At 49.6% G+C, this 21,805-nt stretch overlaps 7 protein-coding genes across 7 annotated transcripts; 4 read left to right on the top strand and 3 right to left on the bottom strand.

The window, feature by feature from the left end:
- Window positions 1-77: 77 nt before the first annotated feature.
- On the top strand, window positions 78-1,985 carry EAH_00022030 (hypothetical protein, conserved; the record flags this gene model as incomplete). Its single annotated transcript, XM_013393354.1, has 8 exons — window positions 78-204; window positions 630-675; window positions 987-1,123; window positions 1,377-1,447; window positions 1,504-1,572; window positions 1,635-1,661; window positions 1,716-1,847; window positions 1,908-1,985. The coding sequence occupies 8 exons, from the start codon at window positions 78-80 to the stop codon at window positions 1,983-1,985; spliced, it is 687 nt and encodes a 228-aa protein (XP_013248808.1).
- A 1,214-nt stretch (window positions 1,986-3,199) lies between these two features.
- Window positions 3,200-5,959, top strand: EAH_00022020 (LEM3 / CDC50 family protein, putative; the record flags this gene model as incomplete). Its single annotated transcript, XM_013393353.1, has 7 exons — window positions 3,200-3,346; window positions 3,575-3,850; window positions 3,991-4,122; window positions 4,373-4,682; window positions 4,864-5,025; window positions 5,510-5,554; window positions 5,856-5,959. 7 exons carry the CDS (start codon window positions 3,200-3,202, stop codon window positions 5,957-5,959), a joined length of 1,176 nt encoding a protein of 391 aa, XP_013248807.1.
- Window positions 5,960-6,302: 343 nt separating this feature from the next.
- EAH_00022010 (hypothetical protein, conserved) lies at window positions 6,303-8,139 on the bottom strand (the record flags this gene model as incomplete). Its single annotated transcript, XM_013393352.1, has 3 exons — window positions 6,303-6,491; window positions 6,626-6,673; window positions 7,048-8,139. The coding sequence occupies 3 exons, from the start codon at window positions 8,137-8,139 to the stop codon at window positions 6,303-6,305; spliced, it is 1,329 nt and encodes a 442-aa protein (XP_013248806.1).
- A 2,540-nt stretch (window positions 8,140-10,679) lies between these two features.
- On the top strand, window positions 10,680-13,268 carry EAH_00022000 (DNA/pantothenate metabolism flavoprotein domain-containing protein, putative; the record flags this gene model as incomplete). The annotated part of the gene is made up of 3 exons (XM_013393351.1): window positions 10,680-10,967; window positions 11,309-12,736; window positions 13,191-13,268. The coding sequence occupies 3 exons, from the start codon at window positions 10,680-10,682 to the stop codon at window positions 13,266-13,268; spliced, it is 1,794 nt and encodes a 597-aa protein (XP_013248805.1).
- An 804-nt stretch (window positions 13,269-14,072) lies between these two features.
- On the bottom strand, window positions 14,073-14,690 carry EAH_00021990 (hypothetical protein, conserved; the record flags this gene model as incomplete). Its single annotated transcript, XM_013393350.1, has 1 exon — window positions 14,073-14,690. One exon carries the CDS (start codon window positions 14,688-14,690, stop codon window positions 14,073-14,075), a length of 618 nt encoding a protein of 205 aa, XP_013248804.1.
- Window positions 14,691-15,646: 956 nt separating this feature from the next.
- EAH_00021980 (hypothetical protein) lies at window positions 15,647-16,231 on the bottom strand (the record flags this gene model as incomplete). Its single annotated transcript, XM_013393349.1, has 1 exon — window positions 15,647-16,231. The coding sequence occupies one exon, from the start codon at window positions 16,229-16,231 to the stop codon at window positions 15,647-15,649; it is 585 nt and encodes a 194-aa protein (XP_013248803.1).
- Window positions 16,232-17,595: 1,364 nt separating this feature from the next.
- Window positions 17,596-20,518, top strand: EAH_00021970 (phosphotyrosyl phosphatase activator, putative; the record flags this gene model as incomplete). Its single annotated transcript, XM_013393348.1, has 4 exons — window positions 17,596-18,279; window positions 19,288-19,523; window positions 19,905-20,055; window positions 20,435-20,518. The coding sequence occupies 4 exons, from the start codon at window positions 17,596-17,598 to the stop codon at window positions 20,516-20,518; spliced, it is 1,155 nt and encodes a 384-aa protein (XP_013248802.1).
- Window positions 20,519-21,805: the final 1,287 nt, after the last annotated feature.

Genomic DNA, 21,805 nt, shown 5'->3' with positions numbered 1-21,805 from the left:
ATCCGAGTATGATTCCGACGATAATGGAGAATAGGCCAAAGCCAGCTAAGGCGTGCCTCCACCCTTTAATACTCAAAATGGTTAGGCCAGAAACAGATGTCGTAACGGTTAAAGAAACAACTCTGCCGAATGATTGGAAAAAGTGCAGGATGCCGAACCTGCGGCCGCGGTCGTTTTCGGGGACTTCCTGGGCTATCACCTTCTGTGAAAGAGGGCCCATAGCAGCCATACATACTCCGAGGATGCACAATAGAGGCAATGCTTGCCATTTTTGCGTTATATAGAATAGAGCTGTAGTGACTATCCCCCAACCGAGGGCTGACGAAGAAAATATGCGTCGACGCCCGCAACAGTCGATGACGAAGCCCCAGATCGGGCACGTTAATACGTGAGCAATGCGAGCAGAGGAAGATAGAGCTCCAAGAGTTTGGGGAGTAAATCCCATATCTCTTTCAAGAGCCTTGAAACACGCGGGGAGAAGCTGGTCTACGGCCCCATGGACACAGCCATATAGATACGTCAACCGAACAACTAGTTCCGAAGTTCGATTTAACCTTTTCCCGCACATTCGGTAGCATGAAGTGTGAGAACTAGCGCCTTGGTCTTCGTTTTCGGCATTTGCGTGGAAGGTCGCACGATCGGCATGGGCCCCGAGCCGGCCACGAACTTGCAGAGGTGCGTCGAGGTCCTCCATGCCTTCGCCGATGTTTTCATGGGGAAGATATTAATTTTATTTTTCGGTTGAGGTATTGTCTTCCATATGAGCTGTCCAGCGGTGTGAATGGATTCGCCGTGTCGAAGGTCGAAGAAGCTGCATCACCATTCTCCTCTCCAGACTAACGAACTCGGTTTCAGAGAAATGAAACTAAATTAAAGGGTGTCAGAATTCCACAGTACTTGAAAAAAAGTGAAGCTTCAAGAAAAAGTGGGATCACTGATTGACCGGTGTGGACGGTTGTCGTCGATTCGCGCTGTATGGACACTAGGTCCGGTGACGCTGCGGTGCTTGCAGTCGCATGCCAGCCAGAGTTGTTCCTGTGGACGGTTCACGAAGTGATCGTCAAACAAATACTGGAAAATGAAGCGCTATACATCGTGTCTCGTATTTGCCGCCTGGCTCTGCGTCAGTGCTAGGGCTGATGATGATGGCTATGTTCCACCAGTTCCGTTGCACGAAGCTGTGACCGCTAGAACTACTGCTACGGATATCAACGATGCCTCACTCGCCGGAGATAATGTAAGGGTCAATCATATGTAACAAGAACACAGGATGTTCAATAATATGGTTGTTTCAGGGAAAACCTGCAGAGGAAGTTGGTACGGCCCGTGTTGCAAACGCGTTAAACAGCAGCCAGACTAACACCACGACCTCACAGCTGATAGCCTCCGCCAAGGAGCATCAACACCCAAGGAAACGGGAGACGGGAGTACCTTAGCGAAATCAGACGTAAGTGACTCAACAGAAATACTGCAAGCGGCTGGGAAACTCACGTACGACGTTAGACTGAGGCTGCTCCACCGCAAAGTGACGCAGCGAAGATGAACGAGATCACCGGATCATCGGATGCGCCAGTAAATAGTTGTGAAATCGCTTTCTGAAACCTTTGAGTGTCTAATTTAAACTGATGCACTAGGCGGAAACATCAAGTCAAGCAACTTCGGTTAGTATTTTCCGACACGCGCTATCTCAACAGTTTTCATATACTCTCTTTCAGAGTGCTGCACCAGTTGCCGCACAGGTCGAAGAAACCGCCAAAGAACCTAAGGCAGCTGAAATGATGGAAGCTAAAAAGCCCTTGGCGATGGACCCCATAGCTGAGATGATGGGAGGCGAATTCAACACCGAAGTACGATTTATCAACGACCAAAGAAAATCTGCACAATAATATGCACACACGAATCATCAGGCTAACCAAAGAATGGCTGACAGCTTCCTTAGCGTTCGCTCTCGCGTTCTGCGCTTGAAGGCAAATCGCGATTTGTAACTGTTCCCCTAATGGACCTTTCGACCCCATCCTGTTCGGAAAGTGCCTGAGAACGGTTTCTATTTTCGGTTACCGATGCACTAATATGAAAGAACTTAGAGAGCTCCATAACTAAGCTGAGAAATAAGTATGCACCATTCAGTTACAAAAGCACAAAAATTGTACGTGATCCAGCAATATTAAGTGTTCAGAGAAGGCCCACGCAGGCGCAACTAAACTTCTATGCAGTCAGGCCAAAATTTGCGTATTGCGCCAACATGTGACAGCATACTAACCACAACAAAACTTCATGCATAGCAATTTCACTTTCTTCAACTGTACGAAAAATAGCACGACACTACGAGCCACGTCCATCGCTCCACTTGACCTACACCTACGGTAGCTTACTCCCACCAGCTAGCTTTGTTTCTACACCGTGAAAGTTATAGAAAAGCGAAATTCATCTGCTTTCTACGCATCGAACGAGATCGTGGCCTTCAGCTGAAAATGTCTCAGAGCATTGATCCGTCCTGAGCAAAGCAGCCTTAGCGGCGCAGCGGAAGTAACTAGGGTTGAGGCCGCTTCTCCAATACACTAGAAAGATTATATGTGATGTTTTTAGGTAACAAAGCATTTCAAACATCGAAAGAAGCGACTCGCGCGACCGTGGAGTCGACGGTCCGGAACGGTGACGCAAGTTGTCACAGCTGGGCAGCGGCCAACCATGCAGCCTAGCACACATTTCTTGCTGCTCAAAAAACCTCCAATAATCTAGGAAAACTCAACTTTTTAAGTTGAATCTCTTCACTATCTTGTCACGTCCTCGCAGAGAACTCGAGAGACAAAGCCACGGGATGACATGCAGCCAAAAAGTCCCAAGGGGATCCTGGCAGGGGTCGTCTACATGTGAGAACACACATTTAGGGAAAACGACCAAAAATGTGGGGAGGTAGTTTCAAAATGAATTACATATCTTAGTATTGCGTCAATTAGATGGGTCCCCGGGGCTGCGCGTTTCGACGGGTCGGCAACCCATGTATCAGACTGCAAGCCAGCGTGAGGACACACGAATTCGATGAGCACTGAAGATTTACTGGGGGTGAGCTAGGTGACTCCGCGTCATAAGGCACCTTACTTTTCTCAACAGGCACTGATTGTCACAGTAGGGGCTACGCCGCTGGTGGGTCATCAATTCCAGGGCAGCCGGGCGTTCGGTCCGTGCTGGCGAATAAAGGATGCCCAGGCAAAGAGTGACGCCAGCTGCCAGCGTGGTACACCACGACTCTCTCAGTCATGAGGGACAGCAGGGATACGATGAACAGGTTGACCAGGCAGAGTCGCCTAATGCATCAGCGTCCCCAGATCAGGACTTCCCACGAACGGTGAGCAACACTGTAGGAGGCCTATTAGCAGCGCACCTGGCTAACTGGGGGCGCTAAACGGAACTATGGACTAGCTGCGGTATTTTTGGCGGTCAGACTTCCTACGTTGTTCGTGACTGCAGAGGAGCGTGCGGGCGGCGATGCGGCTGCCCATGCTCGGCTGGGAAGCTGACAGTTCATTTCATTCATAATGCGTCTGTGTTTGCCTTTGCACTCTCCTCTTTGCAGCGCGTCGTTCGAGAGTGCTCAGGATGCAGTGATGGCGTAAAACGCACTTGCGGCTGCGGCCGATGTTACTGCTGTTCCCGCGCTGCCCTTGATGACTTTATGCAACAGAGGATGTCGGCTTGGGAGCCTTTACTCACTCCGAGACGTATTTTATTCGTACTTTTTGGAGTGGGTTTGGTCTTTGTTGTTTTGGGGTTCGTTATCCTCTTAGTGAACAGCGGCATCGTGGAATGTAAAGTGAACTACACAGATATGGTTGGAGACTTGATCCTGAAGGTAATGCAAAGCTAACTTTCCACCGCAATGAATGCCTCTGCAGAAAGTATACAGTACGATCCTTCTTAGAGGACAGAGGATAGACATTTTTCAATGTGTTCTTATAACGACGTGAGCGGTTGCCGCTGCGTTCATTGCAGATTGACGCTTCGACATGCACAGATACTTCTATTACGGAAATAACGGGAGATGTATTGCTCTACTACGAATTGTCTAATTACTTTCAGAATCATCGGCACTTCATGAAGTCACGATCCGACAAACAGCTGGAAGTGAGTTTATTTGCTTTAGGTAGCCGCCTGCTCGGTACGGTTTTCAGTCCACCTCCGCGTAGCTGTTCCATTTGCCTTCCCCTACTCTCACTATCTGCGCACGGTGCGTTGGTGTGAAGGGAAGTTTGCAGGTGATACCTGATCGCTTCCCACCATGAAGCGTGCAAGTTTTCCTTTCACTGTTATGGCCTGTTAGCGCTGGCTTGAGCAGCAGTGCTATGCTTTTCTCTTTTGCGTGTCGCCGAATTAGGGAGAGGTTTATACGGCAGCTTCAGACGTGCGCACTGCGTGCGACCCGCGGGTGGAATCCTCCGACGGGCGTGTGCTGCATCCGTGCGGTTTGAGTGCGGGTGCGGTATTTACGGATGTTTTTTCGGCGGTGGCGGAGGACCAGCAGACGGAAATTGAGCTCGACGAGTCAAGAGAAGCGATTTGCTGGGACTGGGACCTTTCTACATTCAAAAACCCTTCCGAGGAAGAAATGAACGCCGCCGCTTCCGAGGTTGATTTTTGGCTTTTCAACCAAACTTACGCCTCCGCCCTACACATGGATAAACCCGGTAAAGCCAGAGCATATTCTGCTTGCTTCCCGCACTCCATTCCGTTTCCCGTGCACCCCAGCAGCCTTTCTGCATAGCTCTATCACCGTAGACACAGAGAGGACTGCATTCAACATCGTGGCACTTGTGAAGTAGGGAGGAGATTGAATTCTAGTCAGTGGGCGGCAGGTGTTGTGAGCAGGCGTGGGGTGGGGAGTGGAGAATTCACATTTTATTGTCTGGATGAGAGAGGCCCCTTTGCCCGTATTCCGGAAGGTTTATGCGCGGTTCGTGGCGCAACCTCTCAAGCTTCCCTTTTATCTCAAAGTCACAAACAACACCTACGACGTCAAGTCGTTCGGCGGTGAGGCATCTCCTTTGCCTCCACCTCCATCCCATCCGCCCATCTGTTCCCGGCAGTTTCACTGTTTCCGTCCCATTCATAACGGGATCTAGACGACCAGTGTTCGCTACTGCTCCTCTCAGTGTGCCTGGCCTTTATTTGCCTTGTCGGTCGCAACAGGACCTGACGGCGAGAGCGTCTGTGGGCTGTTTATGTACATTCATTCCTCCGCCCACATGGAGGCATGGAGGGCGCCGAAGGATTTGTAGCTTTATACGTTTGTTCGACTGATTGCTGCTTATACACGAACGTGCTTCTGCGTATGGGTGCAAGTCCGCTTGCGCTAGTGTGTGGGTACTTCTGGCCGGTGTCTGTGCTATTGTGCGGGTGAGATGTATGCTGGGGTCTCAGGCCGCCATCTAACGGCCCATATCTTGTAATTGTACCGTCTGTATTTGCCTTAGCTTCCTACTTTTCCACATTGTTTTGTGTGTGCTCAATGCAGGTTCAAAGAGCGTAGTGGTTACGCAGGCTTCGTGGCTGGGCGGTCGTACGTCTTTTCTGGGCATTGCCTATTTGGTTGTTGGGAGCGTTTGCCTCCTTTTCTTTGGCGTTCTTTTTTACTACCACAGGAGGAACCCCAGGCACTTGGGAGACGTCTCCTGGCTGCGAAAAGCGCTTTATTCCTAGAGAAGTGGCGCATGCATGCAAACAACTCGACCTCGTGCTGCTGCCCAGACCATGATGCGCATGCAGTTGAAGCGCACGCGGTGGTTTAGTAGCCGGCAGCAGCGCTTTCCGAGAGACAGAGCTTGCTCCCTGTCTCTTCGTTTGTTTATTTGCCGTTTCAGAAGAGCAGAGCTGGCAAACAGCCACCGTGTGGGGCGCAGTTGGTTGCCTTGCCTGCTGTGACGGCGGCCTTTCGTTTTGTTGCCGGCGGTTGATGAGGGCATAAAATGCTTTTTATGGTCCCCTCGCCAGGAGACTTGGTTTTCAAGCATTAGAATGGGGATGTATCGACAACTCCAGGCTGGTGGCTGCCGCCGGCGAATTTTCACCCCTCGGCAGTTGCGCAAAGCTGCTGCCTTTTTGATATGCATTGGGGCGCACTAATCGGCAGTTCCTCTTTTATGGGCCTGCAGTGAGACACATGTAAGGAGAAGGAGAGCAGGGCGATGCAGGGCCATTTCTGGACGCATATAATGCATAATATAATATAACATCTTCCATGTATATATAATATATATATATATATATATTGCGCAGTATGCGTGCATGTATAATGTTATTTGCATGGTTTAGCGAGTGGGGGATCCCTTGGGGTGGAAGCTCCTGGCTCTGTCTTCGATTTCGTCTATCCAGGTGGCCAACTGGTAGAAGCTGACCAACTCGCCCCGTACTCCGTGGGCCATTGCTGCAACGAGTTGTTTGGCTTCCTCTTCGGAGGCGGCTGGCTTCAGTCCGAGGAGGTTATCCATCAAGTCATCCTGAGGATTCCACACATGGAAATACTTTCCGGTGCAGATCGTTGCATTTCATAGCGCGCAAACAGGCGTGTGCCCAGGTGTATGCACACAACTGTAAGCTGACGGGCGGCACTCGTGGCAAGCCTTCGCCTCACCACCGTCATATATCCGTCAGCATCTTCGTCGAGAAAGTCGAAGAGGTCCTGAGAATAGGGCAGAAGATGGGAACGGCCTGACAAGCTTAGGAGAATCAATAGCTGCACCCGTTTATACGCTTCCCTTAAGTGTGGAGGCGCAAGCGCTCTTGTCTCATCCTCCAGCAGGTGCATGATCATCTGAAAGAGGATGTTGAATGCATGCATTTAATATAATCAACAGAAAATCAACTGGGGAGAGCAGGAGGAGGAACATACGGCGGTGAAGGCGGGGAACGTGAGGCTCTCAGAAGCGTCCAAGGCGACGACCCATCCTTCTATATTTGCGGAACACGTTAAAAATTCAGAAAAAAAATGTTTAAGCGAGATAGGGAGTATCTGTGTGGGAAATGGCAATAATCGGCGGTGCAGCGGCAGCTGACCTGACCTGCTTTCTCTTTGCAATCCGGTATCCTTTCGTTGAGCGCGAATGCCTCGATCATTTTATGAATGTTCGCTAGGGGAATTCTGGGTTCTTCCTTAAGTTCGGCAAATGCGTGGAAAATGTCTTGATATCCCTTTTGCGTTTCTGGGGATAAGGAGTCGTACAGTTGCTTCGCTTCCTCTATTTCATCGCGCGCGCGGCCTGGGTGCGCGGCGAAGAATGTCTCGGCCTTGTAACGCAGAAACTGAAGGATTTGGAACTGCCGTTCCAACTGGCGCAAGTGAAGGCGCTGAGCGCTGGCTGCAATGGCCTGGCGGCTTGCGAGAGAGCCGAGGTTGCTGACGACGGTAAAGAGGGTGGCGATGGAAGGGAAGAGCCCCATGCTGAGAAAGAGGACTAACAAGGGGGCGATGCCGCTCCAGTAGCCCAACACCCCAAACATGACGTGCTGGTAGTGCGGGGAAATCAGCAGCTTCGCGGCGGCGGTGACGGCGACAACATGAAGAGACAGCGAAAGCTGAATCAAAGTCCGCAGCGCTGGGATGCCTCTGGGCCCCAGTACAAACAACGATTCATGCGCATTCATTACTCGGGCACCTCGTATCAAAGTGCAGATGGCCCCGTTGCGCGTTACTGGTGGCAGTGCTTCAATGGGAGCGACTGGCAGTTCTGTCGAATTCCTGGGTTGGGCAAGGCCTTGTAAATACTCATCGATCTCCTTACTGCTGGGGGTGTGGTAGTTCAAGACACTTTCCAGTCTCCAAAAGATAAAGAGATTGAAAAACAAAAGGGCCCCTGCAGCGAACACAAGGAACTCAACGAGTGGCTTCGGGCTGAAGCCGAAGACCGGTCGCAGCGACAGCAGAATGGGAATAAACAACGCCCAGGTGGATATCGGCACCTCTACCATGTGCAAGAGAGTCTCGGAAAGCCTCTCCGAGAGAAACTCGCCGAAATGAAATTCGCCTTCTTGGTGGGGTGCAAAGGGCGTCAGCGGATTCATAAAGCGGTAACGAATGTACCAAAAACGAAGGGCCGAGTCGGAAGCCTGTCGGGTCTTCACGAGCTGCTGAAATTCTAACGTGCCCATCTCGTCGTACCTGTCCGTGGAAAGAAAAGGTGGTTATTATTAGATGGCAGGAACGTGAAGTTCAACTGCTGCTTACCTTCTCCACTCTGTCGTAGTCGCGACCGACAGGGTTAACAGCACTAGGATGCTGATTGTAAAAATCACCAGCAAAAGGAATACGATGATGTGGGCGCTTTCAAATAACTCAAATATAACAGTTGGAGCCGCGTAAGGGTTTCCGCTTTCTTCCTTCAACTCCGCTATGCCAATACGCTCCAAGGAGTTCTGGCCAAGCAGTTTGTCGTTGATGGCCATAGTCAGGCCGAAACGAGTCGCGAAGAAGAGGAGAAGAGAAATAAACCCCAGTACCGTAATTTCTTTTGTAATAGCGGTCACCACCTTCAGCACATGGTGCAGACGGCAATGCTCCAAATATTCCACAAGCTCCTCATGCGCCACCTGCAGTATGTATTACGTTTGTCGTATTCTTATCTTATTCCAACCACCGGCGTACCTCAAATACCAGAGTGAGGAACAAAATTACGGCCAAAATTGCAATCGTGATGTTGGCCAGAGCGAAGCCGTGGTCGTGAACTTCTGCTGCAACGCTGCACGCGCCAGAGGAGGCAGAGCAAACCATCCTTGGGGAGAGTGTTGAACTTTGAATGAATTGCACGAAAAGCAGCAAAGCGGAAAAGAGCTAAGAAGTGTTCACTTGCGCACAACCTAATGCCTTAGATCCAAGCCAAGTAAACCGTAGCACGGAGGGGCTTTTCAAGTGTCTCGACTTCAAAACTCACAAATGCTTTTGTTTTTTTCACAAGCCGCTATAAGATTAGCGGAGGCTATAGAAGGAAGACCGGAGGCAGCTACACACTCAGCTAAAGATCGTAGATCTCTCCTTTAGAGCAACCTTACAGCAGATTTACATGCGTAGATGCACTTCTCTGAAGAACAACTAGCGGCTTTGTCGGGAAGCGCAGCAGTGAACTACGTATTGGGTTTGTTTTGGAAACTGCTGAGAATATTCATCGTTACCTCTTTCCTCTAGGTAGAGTAGCACGCTGCTGCTCTTCGGATGTAGTTCCACTCAACCGGTTCCGAAGTATACATCAAAAGATTGTCGGGAAGCGCAGCAGAGAAATCCGTATTGGTCTTGTTTTGGAAACTGCTGAGAATAATCATCGTTACCTCTTTCCTCTAGGTAAAGTAGCACGCTTCTACTTTCCGGACGTAGTTCCACTCAGCCGGTTCTGAAAAATACATCGGCAACGGTGCGCCATTTCCACTGTGCGTATCAGGCGCCAACCCGGGAATTCGTTTACATTGTGAATAACTCCTTGGCCTCTGTTTAATTAAAATGGTGCTGTTTTATTATATTGGTATGGTATTGTAGTAATACAGGAGCTCGTAAGTTACATCATGCGTGCAACAGGAATAGAGTTACGTTTTCTCGAATGGGTTTCCGCCTTGACAAGTAAGCTATTCCGAGTCGATTTTGGCCACGTTGTAGCTCAACTGGCAACGAGGGAGGCTATTCCGTGCGTAATAAGCAGAAACCAGGGGCCTCTGCTCCCAAGTAACCCTCTGCCTCAAACACTGCGCACAGCATACATTGATCTATCTTCCATACTGATCTATCTTCCCTGGTGAAGGATACAGTGTGTCAACGAAGGCTAAAAGACACGGCAAACAGGCATACATGCCGCTCAAAAAAGAATCAAAGTGCAGGAGACACTTGTCTGTACTTGTCATCTTACTCGCGAGTCCGTGTCCGTGGAAACAACCCAAAAGAAGCCAGTCCAAAGGGCGGTGCTACCTAGAAAGGAACCGCCAACCCATAGAGGAGAAGGATAAAAATATCTCTATTAGAAAGATTAAAATGCGACACATGGAATTCCACAAGTAGTCAGCAATGGCAAGACGTGTAACTGTTTTGCAGTTCAGCTGCTCCCCTCGCTGTGTGTCCGTGGTACTTGGTAGTACGTACTACTTGGTGGGTTTGACGGTTTCACAAATTATTTGCTGAACAAATGGTTAATAAATACACGTCTTAAGCACAGTATGTTGAGATTTCGACAAGAACACAAATAGCGGCTTCAGAACGCTGCGTGTGCAGGTTCGCCTCGTGCAGCTTCGCGAGCATTCAGTCGATATTCTGTAGCTGCTTCTCTCCCAATTAATTCTTCCGTGAGGGCGCAGAAGTCTCTTATTTGTTGTATTTCGCCTACCTTTGGTGTACACACATAGCAGGATATCGCCTTTTGAACCCTCACAGGTTCCTGGTGTCCCATGTGACTTCCCGCGTCTTTTGCGTATTGTTGTCTGTAGTTCTTTGGTTGATTGTTCCCTCAGCCTCTCGAATAGTCCTCTCTCTTTTCTTCTTTGCATTGTTTAGGGTCAAGGCTTGCAAAGGTTCACCTTGACGGACGGCGAGTACTCGTGAGCCCGTCTTCTTTCGAGTGGCGTTCATCGTTCTGCGTAGCATACCACCGCCACTTAGAGCGCCTCTTCGGGCCGCGGCCGCCGCCCCTTAACAGGCGGAGCTGAGCAGCACAAGCATGGCGGAGGGAAGCGGATCTCGGGGAGGAGCTCCCTCTCGTTCCTCGACGCGCGCCTCCGAGGCAGGTGGCGCTGCATTTGTGCATGCAGGCCGTCGCAGTTTATTGGGCCGCACTACAGACACCTCTTCAGCCGACTCATTCTTTGCAGCTGAGCCGCCTCCCCCGAATGTCGCCACTGCGGGGCTCCGTGTGCGGCAGTTTGTGCGGCCGCTGCTGGAGAATGAGGAGCTGAAGGAGGCCAAACTAGCCTTCATCACGGCAGGGGGCACAGATGTTCCTTTAGAGGTGCTTTATTTAATGCGTCATTCACTACAGAAGAGCTTCATCCTGTTGCTCCCAGACCACATTTTCCCCGGGCTTACTGTGCACCGAGTGGAAGGGCAGCTGACCCTGCCGCTGTTGCTGCTGCTGTTGCTGCCGATGCTGCTGCTCCAGTTGTGTTTTGCGTATATCGTTCTGTGTATGTCTCTTTTGGCGTGTGTGTTTTGTCGGTGTGGTGGCGTTTCTGCGGCTGATGCTGAATATGCTGCTGGTCGTTACTGCTGTTGCTGGAGCTGTAGCTGCTGCAGGGCGTCCCACGCAGTGTGCATTTGTGCGTGTGTATGAGCGACTGTCTTGTGACTCAGAGGGAGGCCGTACGGTATATAACCAACACGAGTTCGGGGGCACGAGGTGCCGCTCTGTGTGAGCAGTTGTTGCGTTTGGGCTATTACGTTGTGTACCTCACTTCCGTCCGAGCTATGAAGCCCTTCGTACGGCACCTGCTGCCCACACACCCGATGCCTCACATGCTCGACTTCATCTCTCTCTGCACCGTGCAGCACCAGCAGAAAGAGGAGGGGCAGGAGGAGGAGGTAGAGGAGGAGGAGCAGCAGCCGCAGCCGATAGTTGAGGAGCCTTCTTCAGACACGGATGCGTCTGAGTGCGAGGAGGGCGTTTCGAGTCCATCGCCGCCTCCTTCTTCTCGCCATTTGGCATGTCAGACATTTTCTGCGGTGTACGAGGCGGAGGAAGAACCAGACGCGCAAGTTGTTACATCAGTGGGCTCAGTTCTCAAAAGCAGCGACCAACCAACAGATGAGAACGCACCTGCTGAGGCGGAGCCTGCATCAGCTTCCCCTTCAGCTGACGCAGGAGAAGTAGCAGCAGCAGAAGCAGCAGCAACAGCAGCCGCAGCAGAAGATTCAGCTGGCGGCGAGCTGCCTTGGCGTGTGGTTTTGAGGGGACCGTTCGATACGGAGAAGGGGGACGAAGAGGAGGCAGCGGATTCATCGGGTTGGGAGTTCGATGTGCGAGAGGCTGCGGCTGCCTTGGAGCTGTACAGACACTGCAAAAGTCGGCTGTTGTGCATCACCTACCGCACCCTCGTGGACTACGCGTTCATTGTGCGCGCAGTTGCAGCGGGGGCGGCACCTCTTCGCGAGCGACTGATGTTTTGTTCTGCTGCTGCTGTAGCAGACTTTTATTTGCCATACGCCGTCATGTCGCCCCACAAGCTCAAAACACAGCAGCAGCAGCAGCAGCTGGCGCAGCGCCCCGCCGCTGCAGCAGCAGAAGGTGCGGACACAGCGGGGCCTCGAGATATGCACAGGGGGTCATCGCGCTGGGGTTCCTTTGCTGCTGCCACGCAACCGAAACGCTGGTTCACTGGGGAGGCCGAGGTAGCGGACACAGCAGGAACAGCACCAGGAGAGACAAGAGAGGGGCCGCAGCAGCAGCAGCTTCAGCACCAGCACAGCAGCCACCACCACCTGACACTGCGTTTGTGGGTTGCCCCAAAGGTGTTGTCTGTGGTGCGTAGTGTAGCGCCTGAGTGTTTTGTGGTCGCTTTCAAGTTGGAGACAGACGCGGCGCACCTGCAGGAGTGTGCAGCGCTGTATTTGGAGCCCGGCGACAGCAGCAGCAGCAGCAGCAGCAGCAGCAGCGGCCATGGGATGGCGGACTGCGTCGTAGGGAATGTGCTCAGCTCGCGCCGCCAGACCGCCATCCTCTTCACGAAAGGAGGCCAAAGACAAATCAGCTTCAAAGGAAAACGCTCGCATAAATACTTTGGGGTACTCATACACGCACGCACACATTATATATATATATATATATATGTATATACCTGTATATGCATACACACAGCAGAAACAGCAGCAACAGACGGCACAGACGAACGGACAGACAACGGCCCGCAAACGCACGCAGCTCAACGCCCCCAGATCGAATATGCACACAGCAGCAGAAACAGCAACAGCAGCAGACACAGCAGCAACAACAGGAACAGCAGTAGCAGTTCCTGTAGTAATGACAAATGTGGTGGTTTGGTTAGTGGAGCAGGCGCTGCTGCAGTGAGGCATTCGGGTTTGTTGTAAGGCTGATCGAAAGACATGCGTGAAATTGACGGCGAAGTGCTTCACATGGGGATGGGAGGCAGCTGAAGTACACAAACTGCCGCTGCAGCCGCTTCTGCTGCTGCTCACGCTGCTACATGATGCGTTTGTTTTTGTGTTTTGTTTGGCACAGCACGGGACGATTGAGGCGCGTCTGGCCAAACACCTATTAAAGCTGCAGACTCTGAAGCTTAAGGAGGCGTTCCTATGAACAGCAGTATTTGCTCGCCGTATTTCTGGGCTCTTTAGTTTGTCGGTAGACTGGCAATTCCGTCTATTAATTCGTGTCATTTTGTTTTATTTATTGCACGCATTGGAAACGAATGAAACCGAGATGGAGGGGCGTTCAAGGCCGCCCCCGGTGCGGTGTGTAGGCAGCTCCGACTGCTGCAGCAGCAGACGCTCTTTTTTTTCTCAACAGGATGCCGCGGCCGCGACAAGTGCACGCACAAATCTGCACTTCGGTGCTGCAGCGGCGCTACACTGAGCAGTCCGACTTTCAGGTGTACGTGCGCCTCCTTTCTGACTATTTGTTGGGCGCTTTCTTTGCATCCCAATCCGTCTATTCATTGTAAATTTTATAATGCACAGCATATCTATTCCAATATGCACGGATGCGGATGGGCGGATCGAGGGAAGCTTGTGTGGTGTGGTGCTTTGGGGTAAAAACGATACAGGCGCAGGACGAAGGCAATGCGGCTGCCACAAGAACCCTCAGCATAATTGAATAAATGCGATCAGAGCATGCACCATCAGCAGCAGCAAAAGCAATTAGTGATAGCGCATCTCTTTGCTTCGAGACTGCCCTTATCCCTAACTCCTTGATGCAGAAATGGGAAAGGGGGGGCAGACGGTCAATCTGCCTCGCACTGCTGTTACTGTACTGTTGCTTCTGCTGCTACTTTTGTTGCTGCTGCTGGTGTTGCGGTTGCTGTTGCTGCTGCTGTTGCTTGCTGTGGGAAGACTTCAACAACTACCGCAGTTGAGTCTCTTGTTTGTTTTTTCTTTGCTCTGTTTAAACTGCTGATTGGGACGCTACAACATCAATGACGGTGAGGGGCCTGAGCTGCTCTGACGGGAAGCGGCAGTCGTCTGTGTCGAGGGGCCGCAGGAGCGCGTCTTTCCTCTTTTGCTGCTCCCGTCTCATCCGCTCTGCTGCTTGCGCTTGTATTTTCTTTATCTCCGCCTCTATTCGCCTAATTAGCGACAAACGAGACGACGCAGCAGCAGACAAACAAGAATCGGGAACTACACCTCCCAATTCCGGTTGCTGCATGTCCTCGTGCAGCTGGTCCCGCTGCTGCTGCTGTTGCTGTTTTTGATGCTGCTGCTTTTCTTGTTGCTGCTGTTGCTGCAGGAGTTGCAAGGTTTGTCTGAGGTCACTGAGTGCTTTTTCTGTTTCTTTTTGTGCCGCCCAGGCCATTGCCCTGCGGTGGAGGAATTTGGGGTTGAGGGGACTTTGTTTCAGAGCCGCTGTGCAATCATCGACGCATTCTTTGTATTTCTTTAGGTGAAATAAGGCAGCTGCGCGGTTCCCGTGTAACTGGCCAACCAACTCTTCGCCCTCTGCTGCTGTTGCTGCTGTGGAAGTTGTGGTGTCGCCCGCAGCAGCAGCAGCAGCAGCAATGCGCATCTGCGTAACAAAGGCGCAAGATGGAGGTTGGAGATATTAATCCTGTATTTGTGAATACGCGCATCTTTTGTTTATGCTTCTGCTCTGTACCTGGGAAGGTAAATATGCTTCTCTCTATTTCTTCTATCTGTCTTTGTTTGTTTTTCTGTTCGTATGTTGGTTTGTTTGACCAGTTGTTGAATATCTCCTCTTTGAATGCATTCCGCCTTTCTCTTTTCCTGCTTGTTTCTCTGTCTCTGTTTGTCCGTCCGTCTCCGTTTAAGCCTCTATCTTTATCTGTTTATGTGTGTGCCTTCCTACCTCTGTCTCTGTTTGTCTCTTTGCCTGTATCTCCTGCTTGTCTGTTTGTCTGCAACTCTGTTTCTGTTAATATCTGTATTCGGCTGGTGTAGCCAGCCTTTGTCTTTCTGGTTTGTTCTTTGTGCCTTGTGTCTGCTATTCTGGCTTTTCCTGTGTTGGGTTTATCTTCCGCTCTTTTCTGCTCGTTTCTCTGTACCGCTATTGTTGGTTTCCAGTGCTTCTTCCTGCCGGTTTGTTCGTTTGTCCGCATTGTTCATGCCATTGATTCTACTTTTTTCTCTGGCATTCGGTGTACCTTTACTTCGTTGAGGGCTCGCGTGTATCCGTTGCGTGCTGCGTTGAATTTCCCTTCTTTGTACGCTTCATTTGCTCCTGCCTTCAATCTCTTCACTTCTTCGAACAACCCAAACGCCCCCCCACCTCCTGATAGCGGCGAAGAGCCGTAAATCGACACTTTCGGGGACTTTCGATCCAAACCCGGCCCCCGGGCTGCTACCTGCTGCAGGTGGGTGCAGCCAGACAGAAAAAGAAAAAAACAAACTACAGAAGAATCAATTAGAAAAAGGCAAAAGAAACAAGCAATCTACAATGTAATACAACCATTTAAACAAACACGCACGCCTTCCGCACGCCTTCCTTCTACAGCAACCAGATTTCTATGAATCTTCCCCAGGCGGTTTTTGTGCGTATGAGTCTGCCTGTTCCGTCAAAACGGAAACAGTACGTTCGGGTGTATCCGCCGTTCCTTTAAGGCTTAAACAGTCGGAAGGACGAGGCTGACTGCCTACAGAAGAAGCTTTCTTTGCTTTTGCTGTTTTTGGCTTTTGCCTGCTTCGGTTTTCTTCTTCTCTATCCGTCTCGTCGTCAGGATTAAAGGCGTCCCAGGCCTTGTAGTAATCCGCAAGAGGATTCAAATCGCGTACCAACTTTCGGTTGCTTGTTGCTGTTGCTGCAGGCCGCTGCGCTTGCGGTGGCGTAGAGCCACCCAAAAACGATGGCCCTCCCTCCTGATTCTCACTCGCTAGCTGCTGCTGCTGCTGTTTCACATCCTCATACTGCAAGAGATGTTGTTGATGCTGGGTGGTTTTCTTGGCGTCTTCGGTTTCTATTTCTTCTTCGTGTCGCTGTTGCTGCTCACTTGTTTCCACTTGAGGAACTTCCGCCTCTGCAAAGCTGTCTTCCCATTCTCTTAAGTCGGACAAATATGCTCGCAACTCCTCCGCATTCCGGCGGATCTGCATCTGTACAGATAGCGACATTTTATTACTTCTGCTGCTTCTGCTGGTGCTACTACTACTGATGCCACTGCTACTTGCAATGCTGTTCCCGCTACGCTAGCTGCAGCTCCTCCTCTGAAACCGCACACCCGCCTTGATTGCTAGCAGCTGTACGAAAGCATGAATTTCGCCTATTAATGAAGAGACGCTGAACCAGTCCCCCATATGGCAACCCCGTTTGACTTCGTGCTGCTCAGCAGCAGAGGTATTTCCAGGCCCCTAGGCGAGGAAGCAAGTGCACCTCATGCGTTTCTATCTATCTATTGCGGGTATACTTGCCACATTTTAAAGATAGAAGAGCTTCTGATAGGTGCACGTGCGTGATTTTGCTGATGCTGTGATAACGTCCCAAGGCCTTCCTGATGGTAGGATACGTGAAGACTCTACTAAATTTCACGCTGCCGATTCCTTGTCTCTCTGACAGAGGCTGCTACAAAAGCTTTAATTTCAATGGAGTGCCTGTCTGCGCGCTGTTCCCAGCAAACTTGTGTTTGTCTGTCGCCGCTGCAGGGAGCTGGTATGATGACAGCCTCCTGGGGGTAAAGAAATCAAAAGTACAAAGAGAAAGACAACGAAATAAAACAATAGTCCAAATAAACTGACACAGCAAACTCAACCATTCCGCAAAACACCGAAACACCGTCCAGCACTTGAACTGCTCATGAGCAACCTAGCAAGTTTTCTACAAAAGGCAGTGCATTACGTAAGAAAATAAACCAAAAGGAATCTAAAAGCATTTAAGACAAAATGCAATTCATAAGGAGCTGGTTTATGGGGCTTTTACCCTAGGATCACTCAAAAGAGGTCCCCAGCTTTCCGATTCGACTACTGTGTATGCCGAGCTTCCCTTGCAGAAGAACAGAGCACACTGGGGCGTAATCTGCAAGACATGTGTGTTTTATATGACGGGTTTGATTGTTAGTTCCGTGGAATCCTGAGTATTACCTGCCGCTTCCTCTCTGCTGCCGTCGGTGCGGAGGATTAGCAGAAATTATTCTTCTCTGCATCTGGATGGGCACGAGTTCGTCTCTGAAGAGAAGTCATTTATGCCTCATTAATGAGCAACACACCACCGGCCTGAAGACGTCAGATAAGCTTCAACCCTCACTGAAAGGAGCGTGGGCGCGTCCCTGCTCTAATGTTAACAGTGAGTAAGAGTGGACTGGTTTTCACGCTTACCTTTCCGTAGGAGGGGGGAGTTAAGACAGAGAAGACGCAGTTAGCTGCGGCCATTCCCTTTTTATTCTATTATTTGGAGTCCTCTGTTTCCCATTTCTCTGAACGGCACGTTTTCGCCTTTGAGTTGTGTGTACACCTCGCTGCGAAGGATGGAGCCACACGACAAAGCGCGTGGGGTTGAGCTGAGGAATTCCTCAGCAGTTCCTTCTGAAGAACTGGGGCATCCCGTGAGTGCCCCTGCAACAGCAGCAGCTGCTGCTGGTTCTGCTGCAGCAAGCACCCGTCCCGCTGGCGTTTCTTCTTTTGTGCCGGATGCGTTTTGCTGCCTTCACCCATTGGCGCTGGAGCAGCGGCAGCAGCAGGGAAGTGGAGATTGGCATTTGAGAGCTACGAGTAAATCGGTTCGTTCTGAAGCGGATTTGCGTCGTTGGCTTTCCTCTCCGACCCACACCCAATTCCTCAGCTTCGTGGGACGCCTGGCGAGGCATGCAGCGGGGAAGAAGACCCTCCCTAGTTTGTTGTATGTAAAGAACAGCAACAACAAACCCCAAATCCCCTCTGCAGGAGCAGCTTCAATGGCAGCAGGAGCTGCTGCAACAACAACAACTGCTGCTTCTGCTGCAGACGCTGCGCAGGTGTCGGTACAGTCGGGCGCTCGCGAGTTGCTCTCTGGTTTTGTTCCTTTTAGTGAACTGCCAGCAAACAGAGCCTGCTGGGCTCTTGTAGAGGTGCTGCAGCAGCTGTTGAAGTGGGTAGATGAAATTCCTCCTCTCGAACAGCCAACGCGATTTGGTAATCAGGCCTTTAAGACCTGGTGCCGCCGTCTAGAGGAGGTGAGGTGGCTTGGTGTGCATACACCACAACACGACCTATTGCGGTTATGCTATGGCCCTCACAGCACCTTTTAATTTATAATAATACTAATATGCCTCTATAATAATTATTGTTGTGCATGAGAGTAGCAATAAATAGTAGTGAAGGGGGTTCTAACGACCCTCTTCAGCAATCATTAAACGGCCCACTGCTCGTAAACAAAAAAGATATTCAAATGGCCAGAGAAAGAGACAGCAAAGCAGAAAACAAAAACAGAAGACGAGATCTGACTTAAAGAACACCACAACTAAACGGTAAAGGACAGCTGCACAACACTTCATCACAAGGAACACAAAACCCTCAATTCAAGATTTTAAAGGAATAGTTCAGCCCTCCAACCCTGTCATAGTCCCTGGGACTCCGAATTAGCCCTTGCACTCCCCTTAATCCGGGGACTCCGTTAAACCCTAGGAATCGAAACCGTGGACAGTTCTTGGGAGGCGTGAACCTTATGAGGCATAAGGGGTTTCGGGTTGCTTGTGAATGCTTTATGAATAAAACAATAAATATAGTTGTATCGTCTGACGGCACTTCTTCGCCGGTTTAGAGACGTGCGGCGGTTGGTTTTATTTTTAATATAGTCTTTTTGGATAATGGTTCGGCACTTCTTCTTTGTGCTGCTTTGAACACCATCAACACCATCATGAGAGGGGAGAGGACAGAAGCGATACTTTTGGCTTGTCACACACATTCGTCATTTGCTAGATGGAAGAGGAAAGGGCCGTTACGTCTTTGCATGCCGTTGGTGCTTGTTTGGGGAGTTCTAGCAATAATAATAGTGATAATAGAAACACTCATTATAGTAACAATGCTAGTAATACTTCGGTTTGGTGTCAAATTAAAATCTTTTTGCGCGTTGTTTCTGTTTGCGGCTTGCGGTTGTCGGCGGGCGTGCTGCGGCGTACGTACAGCATATGGCGATGGGTTTTGTTGTGTATATATAACTGAATATGTGTTTGTTTCTTCAGGGGGCAGAACAGCTGCTGTCGGGCGTATGGGCAGCTTGCGACGACGTCGAAGTGACGGAAACTGAAAAAAAGGAAATGGTGGACATTTTTTGTTCTTCATTCGGCAATCCCGTCCGCCTGGACTTTGGAACTGGCCACGAGTGTTCTTTTGCGATTTTCTTGTTTTGCTTATTTAAGAAAAATATACTGAAAGAAGAGCAGCATGATCCATTCGCCGTGTTGGGCATCTTTAAAGGGTCCGTCACCTTCGTCTTTTTCGCATGCCTTGCTTTTGTATCTGCTACCATCTTCGTTTTTTGCTTTTATTGCGTTAGCTCTCCTTTCTTATATGGAACTCGGCGATGTGCCGCTTTGCTACGTTTTTTTGATCCTCTATAATGTCCCCACCTCCCAGTCCCACTGTAGCTGTTGTTTCTGCTGTTATACGATATTTCAACTTTGTGTCCTTTGACACCCGGTTCTATCTGTTTTGCCTTCTTTTTTTAGCGGTTTTTATCCTTCATTGTGCACTCACTTCCTTCCAGTAGCAGCAGCAGAACGCCACACCACAGCAGAACGCAGCACGCAGCAGCAGTAGTGTTTGTTTGTGCGTTTTCTTGCTGCTGCTGTTCTGTCAGCTATGTGCAGGTTGCACATGCGCTGCAGCAGCGGTACATGCTGGAGGCTGCAGGCAGCCGGGGTGTCTGGGGATTGGACGATTTCCACTTCCTCACATTTCTCTGGGGCGCTGGGCAGCTGTCGGAACAGCAGATCATTGAACCTGCGCAGGTGTCATATGCTCTTCAGTCTCTGGCTCTGTCTTCACTTGTTCTTCTTTTGTTGTTTGTGTCGCATTCAAAAACAGAAAATGCCAACGTAGCGAGAGAAGCAGCCGTGAACGTGAATATGCGTGGTTGTTCATTTATTATATGCCCAGCGTAACTGCTCTGCCTAGAATATCTACATGTAGTTTTTGTATGTATGCATGTACATGTGCACACATATATGCAGTTAGATATGCTACACATAATTATGCATGAGTACATGCATATATATAATTTATACCTACGTACATATATATATATATATTATATATATATATATGAGACATGCGTTGAACATGACTTGCATTTACGGTGTAAAAGTGGTGCATTGTGCGTTTGTGCAGATAATGGAAAGAGACCTGGTGCAGGAACTCTCTCCAGACCTTCTGTACTTCGACTCTATTGAATATGTGCTGCAGGTAAGCTGATACCCCCCACTGCTAGCGGCTGAGAGCACAAAATTGAAATTCAGGGAGACAAGAGAGCAGTGAGAGAGCAGTGAAATATGTGAAAGTGGCAGAAGAACTGCATTTGCTTCTGTTGCATCCTAAGAGAGTAGTCGTAGCTACCAAACCATCAGAATAAATACTCTTCTTTCTGCTGCATGCGTTCAACTTGCTGCGGGTCTGCAAAGACAAAGAAAGGGGCCCCCTTCTTTGAGTGCTCTCCCATCTTGTACGACGTCAGCGGCATCAGTAGCTGGTGCGTTTCCTTCTTTGTAAATTTGGTTTCACTGGATTTGTTTCGATGCTGCTGGGAAGTATAGCATCTATAAAGTGTTGTTATGCGGCGCAATAATACCAGTATTGTTACTATTAGTATGGCCTTCGGAATGCGTCCCCTCTTACTAAATTTCGCCTTGTTGTTCGCCTGCAGCGTCGGCTGTCTGGAGTGGTGTGCGCACAGAGCAAAGGCTGTTTAGTCCGTATGAATTTGTTTTGTGGGTGACAATGAATAACAACCAGTGCTTGTACTAATTAATAGCCGTGGTTTCGGGGTTTTTTTGCTGCAGGAAGAAGATTTGTTCAGGATTGATTCGGATGTACGAGGGCGAGGTGATGTGCAAGCTGCCAATAGTGCAGCACTTTCTGTTCGGTTCTCTGTTCCCACTATCGGGTTAATGAACCACCTTAATTCTTTTATTTGTTAAAATAATAAGCAATACACAGGATTAGTAAACAATACACACAAAGAAGGAAACTGATTGCCTCCTCAAGTCCCTGTGCAGCACGAGACACGTGTAGAGGCTGCAACCAATTTCGTTTGTAGTTCGCAACCCAACTCCGTCTTTTTGATAGTGGTCGTGCTGCGTGCTGCGGCTGTGAGTTTTCCTGTTATTCTTGTGTTTTATAATCCATATATAGTAATATTACCAAGTTATCCATGCAGCTTCACTCTTCTTCCCGTTTTGTCAGTCCTCCAAGAAGACTAGTATACTATATTCATATACATATACATATATATATTATATACGTATAAAACATATATATCATGTTAGCATTGTACTATACCATAGGTGCAACACTCCTTGTTCCAGTATTTCGGTTCCCTCCTCTTTCACATTGAGACTACTCCTCAGTTTGGCTTCGTTTTGTGTTTTAAGGCTATTTACCACTTCACAAGATGCTTTCTATTTCAATGGATGTGAGTTACTGCATTTGTAAAGTATTTTCTTTGCTTATGTATTGCGCCTTCCTTGGGTCTACTGCATGTTT

Source organism: Eimeria acervulina, genomic scaffold (genome assembly GCF_000499425.1).
Source record: "Eimeria acervulina Houghton genomic scaffold, Eah_scaff159, whole genome shotgun sequence".
In the NCBI taxonomy this organism is placed as follows: domain Eukaryota; phylum Apicomplexa; class Conoidasida; order Eucoccidiorida; family Eimeriidae; genus Eimeria; species Eimeria acervulina.
This window is presented reverse-complemented; position numbering and strand designations above follow the sequence as displayed.